The 9,069-nt window shown below is 47.8% G+C and overlaps 2 protein-coding genes across 2 annotated transcripts; one reads left to right on the top strand and one right to left on the bottom strand.

Moving 5' to 3' along the window:
* Positions 1–1,702: 1,702 nt before the first annotated feature.
* On the top strand, positions 1,703–2,779 carry N7473_012383 (ankyrin repeat domain-containing protein; the record flags this gene model as incomplete). Its single annotated transcript, XM_057158322.1, has 1 exon — positions 1,703–2,779. One exon carries the CDS (start codon positions 1,703–1,705, stop codon positions 2,777–2,779), a length of 1,077 nt encoding a protein of 358 aa, XP_057002276.1.
* Positions 2,780–5,610: 2,831 nt separating this feature from the next.
* On the bottom strand, positions 5,611–6,896 carry N7473_012382 (indoleamine 2,3-dioxygenase; the record flags this gene model as incomplete). The annotated part of the gene is made up of 2 exons (XM_057158321.1): positions 5,611–6,552; positions 6,603–6,896. The coding sequence occupies 2 exons, from the start codon at positions 6,894–6,896 to the stop codon at positions 5,611–5,613; spliced, it is 1,236 nt and encodes a 411-aa protein (XP_057002275.1).
* Positions 6,897–9,069: the final 2,173 nt, after the last annotated feature.

The raw sequence follows: 9,069 nt of genomic DNA, 5'->3' as shown, positions 1-9,069 counted from the left end.
CAGTCTTTGACCTCCCTGAACAATTGTCTTGGTCCCTTCCTCCTACCTGATTGACAGGCCTCTATCCTGACTTATAGAGTATATCCTTACATGTCGATTCCTGTTACTATATTACTGCTAGGGGTTACGTAGCGTACCGGTAATGCTTCAGTCGCTTTCTATCTAATATTCTAATATACCTAGGAATTGGGATCTTCTAGGGCTTTCTAATGCGTCTCGAGCGCTAAGAGATCTATACGCGAGGATTCCGTTCCGATATATGTTCGTCACTGAATCGCTAGGGATTCAGGGGTGTTTCTATTGAGTGCCTAAGTCGCTTTCCTAGGGCTTTTCCAATAACCAATAATACTTCTGGGTGTAGAAGGAAGCTTTTTGTATGTGAAGGGCTAAAGCAAGACTTGATTCCATCTAACTAGGCCAACATACTGTTTACAAAAAGCTTAAGGAGAGGAAGTTCATCCCGCGCGTTCCCCACGTCAACATACCAAGGTCTCGTGATACACGTGACCTATATCGGGCACTGGCCCGTGACAGTAGGAGCAAACTAGAATAGGAAGAGAGGGAAGAGGGATAAAAAGCTCTTAGGTAAGAGAGTGAATATTAGCCTCCATTTTCAAATATGAAAATTAGTGATGATTAACAAGTGCCAGGAAATAATAAAAAGATTGTATTCAAGGGTCGTACGAGAATGATCACCTTAGGGAAAAGATTTAGTGTGGGTCAAAATAAGAAAGGTGGGCCCTCATGGTCGCAGCCCATCAAAAAGAATAAAGGCTTTTGGGCAATTTATAATTAACTCGTACGACTGTGATAAGTGACTGTAGGAGCTAAGAATTAAACTAGGCATAGATTATATATGAACTTAGAATAATTTAAATTTTCAAGTTAACCGTACGAAGAAAAGTGCTAGCAGTCAGGTAGGGAAAAGAGCGAGCAGTGAGGGTGGCGGGTCTAAATTCTGCCCATATATAAGGCCTCTACGCCGCCGAGCAGCGACCCTCACTGCTCGGGGTCCCTTGGGATAGCTTTAGTTGCTTCGTTGAATGGTACAGCAATACTTTTGACCGGAACAGAGGGGGCCGGTCTTGGCCTATGTATATCCTCATACCTCGTATTCCAGGCAACGGAGGGGAGGGTGTTTGTGGTTTTGGTACATCCTAGTGATTCTTCCGGTGTGGGGCTCTGCGTTAAAAACAGATTGAATGTCACTGTTACCTGAGTAAAGTTAATTGTGAGTCACTCGGTGGGGTGGAGTGTTTCCTTGACAACAAAGTAAGCCGAGCAAACTCTTGCACCTCCTCACATCCTGACCGTTCTCACAATACTCCAATATTATCTATATGGAATTACTGTTTATTGAAAGACTGAACCATTTACATTTCGAAGTGCTGGCGTTGACTATTAATGGTGACTTGCTCTGGAAGGTATGATCTGCTCTTCTAACGACAAATGGTATATCTTACTAATCTTTTCATGTACTAGGCACAATTTGGACCTTTGACATCATGCCTTCTACATTTGGGAGCTTTGCGACAGGAGAAATCTTGTATAATGTTATTAATAAGGTTCTTGAGGCTCCAAAACAAACAGTTTTAATTGATAAACTCACGAAATTCAGATCTCCTCGATTCACGATTTGTACAATGTTCACCTTGTGAACAAGGCATTCTACGCAGTGGTATTACCGGTCCTTTCCAAAGTTATGTCGAGAAGTTCTAGAAAGGACGGCGTTCCATGGTTGCATGCGGCCGCCGAGAATGGTTGGTCAACCCTTGCCAATCGGCTGATTGTTTCCGGGGCGGATATGTCCGCTACGGCCGAGGACCAAGCCACAGCTTTTCATTGGGCGTGTGGATTGGGACACGTTGACGTCGCGCTCTTGATGATTGGGCAAGGTGCCAACATAAACCAGAAAGATAGAACAGGGGTCACAGCTTTGGATGGAGCAATATCAAACGGACATCAAGATATTGTGGATTTACTTCTTGATGCTGGGGCGAATACTAATTCTGGTGATGAGAATGGAATGATTGCATTGCATTATGCAGCATGCCATGGCCACCTTGAAATAATAAATCGCCTCGTTTCGAGGGGAGACGATGTGTCTGCGCGAGATCACGATGGGTGGACCTCGTTGCACTACGCAGCTTGGGGTGGGCATGAATCTGCTGTGAAAACGTTGCTGGGCCACGGATGTGATGTTGATGCAAGGTGTTTGAAAGGGAAAACAGCACTCTGGGTGGCGGACAATGTGGGAAAAGAACGAGTAGGACAGCTGTTGATTGAACACGGTTCCGAGGTTAATATTAATGTTGGTGGTTGGACATTGTTGATGGAGATGGTGAAACGAGAAGAGGAGGGTATGGTAAAATTACTACTCGATGCTGGGGCCCTTGTCAATACTAGGTTTTGGACCTGGTGGACTGCTTTACACGAAGCGGCCATGAGAGGTCATTCAGTTATATTACAGCTGCTGTTGACAAGAGGAGCAGATATTGAGGCAAAAGCCAGAAGTGGGGCCACTGCTCTGATTGAGAGCGCCGGTGGGGGACATATCGATGTCGTATCATTGCTTTTGCAATACGGCGCTGATGTTGAAGCAAAGGACAGAGCGGGACAAACGGCACTCCATCTGAGTGCAGCTGGGGGGCATGGAACCCTAGTTTCGCTGCTTCTTAAGAATGGGGCTGATCCGGGAGCGAAAGATATGTCAGGCCGTACCCCACTCGATGAAGCATTGAGAGGAGGCCATAAAGATGTCTGGCGTATGCTTGCCTAAAGGTTAGAAATAGGGTCTAAATTCGAACAAAAATAATTTTGCAGAAAGCGCCTGCGCGGCGGACCCTACTGTGCATATAGAGAAGCGCGGATCTGGCCCCGTACATACGCAGCGCTTTCCTTAGGCACCGAGTTTCTGATGGGGTGCATGACGGATACGGGTTGTGTGATCAGTGGCTCCAGGGCTCTGGGGTATTTCAACCCAGGCAACATCGCACCGGACTCTGACTGGCTTGAAGGTAGAAGGTCATGAAACGTTTCCAGGTCGCGAAGTTGTCACTTCGTATCAAAAGCTCAATGGCCATGACGGCTCGGTCAGGAGAGTCGTGGGTAAGAGCTGACATGATGTTTTAGAAAGCGGGGTAATGTATAATCGCAAATCAAGAGAGATGTATGGGTCTCGGCGTGAGTAGAGACGGAACCCGAGTGATGCACTCGGGCTCATAACCTGTTGCCAGGCAAAAGCAAGCTTATCCGTCTTCTTGAGCGAATATATGAGGCTATATAAGCAACATGAAGTCCAAGTTGATTTCCATTCAACTTAATTCTTCCTATACATAGAGCAGGAATTATCTCCGATGTTCCGGCTTCATTCCTGAGCAGCAAATGCCTAGTATCACAAGAGTTGTAAACAACATGTTGGTCTAGTACAGCTGAATCGATCCTGCTACAGCTCTTCACAGATTAATCTAATAGAATACTGTTCTTTACACCTATTCTAGCACGTTAGATAGTACAAACTGCAAATCTACCAAGAATAATGAATACTATTGAAATCCCTCTCGATCTGATTACTACGCACTTGAATGATGATGATGAATTCATTCGCCCGATGTAGCTCGCTTTAATATATGCTGCGATGTGGGAGTGCTGTCAGGCCCGCCAACAAGTTCAAGGTGGTTGACAGCCCACTGAACGTCCGTTCTTAGGGCTCGCTGGGCGAGTCCCTTGAATCGGCCGTTCGAAAATATTGTAGGTTACTGTCGGATCAGCGGCACATGTGGATCCCGGAGGGCGGAACCAACTAGAGTGCTTCATTCATAGCCATTCAGACCTGTTGATATCCTGTTGGTGCACCAGTATGACCGACTGAGCAGTGTTCCGACTGTTAGTTACAAAAGAGACAAATCCGGCTACGTAAGCACAACAGAGGAAACTCAAACGAAGGTCACCCCCTCATCCCCTCCTTCTCCCATACCACACAGCCGTTTTGCTCAATTCCCCTAAAGATATTCGGGCCCTGCTCCCTGAGAGGGGGCCCCGTCAGCGGGACGGGCCCGCCTCCACACCGCTATGTTACCCCGCTATTACGTTGCATAATCTTCCCTTTGCTTTTTATAGGGTTCAGCTCGCATCATACTACTAGATTAGGGTGGCTAGGTCGAAGGTTAAATACTCTAGGACCGAATGGATTTTTAAGGGACCCTCAAGAAATAGTCTTGAATCACTTCACACTGTTACTCTCTTCCTTACCTAACTAATAGGCCACTACCCTGATAAGTAGTCTCTTTATACCTAATACATAACATCCCAACAATTATTAAGGAGCGAGAATAGATAGGATCATCTAAGGCGCCGGCGAAGGCGAGAAATACGCGGGCTTACTTCGCGCCGGGCGACCGAGAGAGAATAAGGACCTATCTAGTAGAACTCACCGAGCATAGAAACCCGGGATAAGGATATATCAGACTAAAGCAGCCCTCGCCATAAAAATCTTTCTATTAGGGATCAAATATTAATAGCTCTGCCGGATAGCTAGCGTTAGATACATACCTTGCCCATTTACGGAGAGCCCAGGAAGAGCAGGAACGATTAGCAGAGGAATTAGAACGTGAGCGGCTTAATGAAGAGCTCGGTCTGTCCAACCAAGGGCAACTACCTCTAGGGGATTCGCCTCGACCTAAGGATAGAAATTCACCACCACTAGCCTCTGGTAACGAGCCAGCGGCACCAGTGCACGCGGCCATCGAGCACCCAACTTTTACCCTTAACGTAACTAGCCACGATCTATCGCCAGTTTCACTCCATGAAGGGCAGCAAGAATCCACGGTGGAGAACACAGGCCAGATAAGACCGAGTTCCCCGGACGTTATCAAAAAGCCCTCTAGTCACACCTCTTCCCGCTAATGATTCCAGACCTGGAACAGCTGTCTCATCTCAGCCACCTCAAGGGCCCGTCGAGATTCAGTTCTTGGCTCTTGAACGAGGGCAGTGGAGGCAGTCAGATCGTCTCCTCATGGACTCCATCGAAAGGATAACGAGCGCCTTATCCACAACTTTGTCTACCTCCGCGGCAGACTCCGCGGCAGCGTGGCGCAACTTTCGAGCCAGAGACTGGTGTGAAGACCAAATTGTCAGGCATCGAGCAGCTTTTGTGGAAACAATGCTTGATCAGCATCAGCACTGAATCTCTCGCTGTAACGCTCTGATGGGGCTTCTCTTTGATTTCCATATAGGAGATCAGCTCAGAAATTATTGAGCCTCTCGTTACGAAGGAAAACTGCCTCGATCAAAAGACTAGCGTTAATGAAAAGAAGGCGAACGGTATACTTGCATATGCCCAAGGCAGGGCATTTAGAATTGGTAGTTGCCTAGACGCAGCTCTAAGAACAGATACTGAACACTGAATAAAGGTACTCAGTAAAATTTATGTCGTAATAAAAAAACACCCGACAATGTACATCACGTATCTCATATGCCTAACATCTTGAATATGCGTACCAGCATCCACTAACCTCCCTCTTAAGTACTCACTTAGCGCCTTTCAACTCAAACGTCAACAACTTAACTTATCCCCAACTCGGGCCTCAAGGGTCTCATCTCGTACTTGTTTTAAAAGGGCATCATGGAAGAGCCAGCCGTTCCATGTAATCCCTCATTTTCAGGGTTGTTGTTAGGTGAGATGGATCTGATGATAGTTCCGCTGGTAGTCTGGCTCGTTAATAATCTTTCAGCGCCTAATAGGGTCCTGGATTTATGCGACTGAATAACAATATACCGAGTCACGAGGTGTATATGCTTATTCCGAAGGTTTGCTAGCGCGCTGACACAGGCGCTATATGGCGCAGACAGTCGGCCGTCAGAACGGCAACTGGTGAGGAACTCATGAATGTTTGCTATTTTTGAGACATCCTCCAGAAAACGATGATGAGGTCCAGGCATGTAGGAACGCATTTCATGGACGAAGTTGTCCCTGGGCCGTGTTGTATCAGTCGGATGATGTTCAACCCCGAGAACAATATCGAAAAAGTGAAAGAGCGAACTCTGGGCGTTGCTTCCGCCTCCGTATTGTCGATACTCCTCACTGCCAAGTCCGATGTCATATATGACACCGTTGGGGAGTCCTGCGCCCGCCATATTTTTGCTTCCAGCAATGAATCGGCGGATGTGGTTATAGAACACGTATGGTCTGCACCTCTCATACATCCGGAGCAGTATTGCCGTTATACGGTCCAGGATCTTTGTAAATGTGTGTAGTGCCGTGGCAACGGTACTAAGATCTCCTGCATAATGTGCCACAATTGCTTCAAGCATCAAGGGGATAACAGGAGCACCAGCACGTTCGATGGCTACCGAAATGAGGTAAAACCACTTTTCATCAGCGGTGCCAGTGAAAGTGACGAGAGTTGTCATCTCCTCGAGGTGATCGGTAGACTCAGCAGGTGTTGTTGGCTGAAAATTCCATAGGCATAGCGCAGAATAAGTGGCGACGGGAGGGACCTCCAGATATTCACACACCTCAAGTAGGGGAACGGCCAGCTGGCGAGGTATCCTCTACTGTGCTTTAGAATCGTGGCAAATTTCGGAGCTGAGCCTTAACGTACTTCGGATGGTATTGTTCCTCCCCAGATATACGCATGGCTCATAAATGCCAACAGAACATATGCTCTTCGCCACTCTGCGCATGTTCGCAGGTGGGCTGTAGAGAGCACGGGCAGCTCATCGACAACAACACGTATGCGGTGATCGCCGATGATTGCTGGAAGGTTGGCGAGGATTGTCTCCCACTTCTCATAGTACGGATTTAGAAGTGTGGCAGGGGGGACTTCGGCCGGGAGGAAACCAGTTTCCGCAGTCATGCCGAAGTCTCTCAAAACTGGGATTAATGGAGCCATCATGGCGGTCGTATACCCTCCTGAAAAAGATGAAAGATCAAAAGGATTTGGGAATGAGAGAGAAGGAATGGAAATATACGACCGGGGTTTGGGATAAATGTGGAGGAAATATGTCGTTTAAGTGGATTGATCACCGGAAGGGCGTATTTCGACGTCGCCATATTACTTTTTCGGGCACCTGCGAGAGACCCACAACTACTCTGTACAGTAACTTAACTAGTTAACTAGTTAACTAACTAGGGAAGTCTTAGTCACATTTCAATTGTAACGTAATCCACGGTCTGGCCGGTCACACGGTCGGCGCGGTCACCCAACTAAAATCGCGTCTCTTAGTGATAGCGGAGAAAGAATCAAAGAGAAGGGCACAGCAGATTACTAAGTGGCGAATTAGGCTAACTAACTAGTTAGTAGATAAATTAAATAAGAGTAGTGTGTGGGTCATGTGATTCTAGCAGGACTAGTAGGGGGTCATATAATAGGCCTAGTAGTAGAAGATAGAAGAGAAGGGAGAAAGGATATGTGTGTGTATAAGACGAAAGAGGGTGGTTAAATTGGTAATTGTAAGACGTGAAAGGCTTGGCGGTAATCAGGCAGAAATCAGGCCCTAGGTGGTGCCGCCAGGATTTTGAGGTGGTGCCAACAGGATTTCCCTTACAGAATTGCTGTGCGGCTAATTAACTTGCAAAAGCTGCTGTGTCCATAGCAATTCCCACGCTGGTGTTGTTTAGACACCCTGATTTGATAGAATGATAACCATCTTTTTTTACCAAATTCAGCTCTTAACATAACGGAGACGATGGGCATAACAGTTTTACTCTCCTGGATCTATTTGAATGATCTACAATTATTGTTTCTTTACTTCTTCTAATCAAGCTATCCAGGATCGAGCGGGCTATAGAGCTAGGAATAACATATAATAAAGGAAATGACTATAATAATGCAAGGCAATACCTAAACATATTCGGGCCCGTCCCCGGGGGGGGGGACCATAGTAAAAAAGTCTTGGCAAGGGGGGGGGGGGGGGACGAGTTGATACGTCCCCCCCCCCCTAAGTACCCGAAATCTTGAGATTTTTTGATCGGGTCTTTTGAATCCTTTTATCTACTTATTAGATCTATCTAAATGTCAAATAATATTCTAGGATTATTATGTGGAAGGGCCATACCCTACTGGGTTGGGGTAAGCCTGGATTTTTTTGATGGGGGGTGCCAAGGCCAAGGCCGGCGGGTAGGCTATACCCGATTCGGCCTGCCAGATTGGTAGGGTTGCTAAGCCTAGATTCGTGGCCTTAGCAATCAGGCCGTAGTGGTCTCCATTCGCCAGTTGCCAGCCAGCCTACTTCGCGATATCTAGCTATCTAGCTATACGATTCTATCCGGGGAAGAAATCCTAGGTAGGTTGAGGGCCCTTCTAGTATGCGAGGCTATCCCCGTCACGTGACTTCCCCCGGGCCTTGGTGAAAATGAGGGTGAATAGGTTTAGAAATTTTTTGACTGCTGACTAATCGAGATTATTATAGCTAGATAGCCCTCGCTTCGGGCATTATATTAATAGTATTAGTAGCCTAGTAGGCCTAGTAGTTCCGGAGTAATCGAAGGATTTAGTATTTTATCCTTACTAGAGGGGGCACCCTCCCACCGGAGCAGTCTAGTAGCGGGGGCGGTCTAGCAGCGGGGGCAGTCTAGCAGCGGGGGCAGTCTAGTAGCGGGGGCACCCTACTAGCGGGGGGCACCCTGCCACCGGGAGCAGTCTGGCAGCGGGGGCAGTCTAGCAGCGGGGACACCCTGCCACTAAGGGCAGTCTAGCAGTAGGGGCACCCTACGGCCGGTGGCAGTCTCGTAGATAGTGTAGTCTAGCAGCGGGGGCACCCTGCCACCGGGGGCAGTCTAGGAGAGGGTGTACTATACTAGCGGGGGCACCCTGCTGCCGGGAGTAGTCTGGCAGCGGGGGCAGTCTAGCAGCGGGGGCACCCTGCTACTAAGGGCAGTCTAGCAGTAGGGGCACCCTGTTACCGGTGGTAGTCTCGTAGATAGTGTAGTCTAGCAGCGGGGGCAGTCTAGGAGAGGGTGTACCCTACTAGCGGGGGCACCTTGCTGCCGGGGGGCAGTCTAGTAGATAGTGTAGTCTAGCAGAGGAGGTATCCTCTTAGGGTTTAGGGTTTAGGGTTTAGGGTTTA

Source organism: Penicillium subrubescens, assembly GCF_028828155.1.
Source record: "Penicillium subrubescens strain IBT 31985 chromosome Unknown utg000011l_segment0_segment0, whole genome shotgun sequence".
In the NCBI taxonomy this organism is placed as follows: domain Eukaryota; kingdom Fungi; phylum Ascomycota; class Eurotiomycetes; order Eurotiales; family Aspergillaceae; genus Penicillium; species Penicillium subrubescens.
Note: the sequence above shows the minus strand (reverse complement) of the source record. Positions and strands in the feature narration are given on the sequence as shown.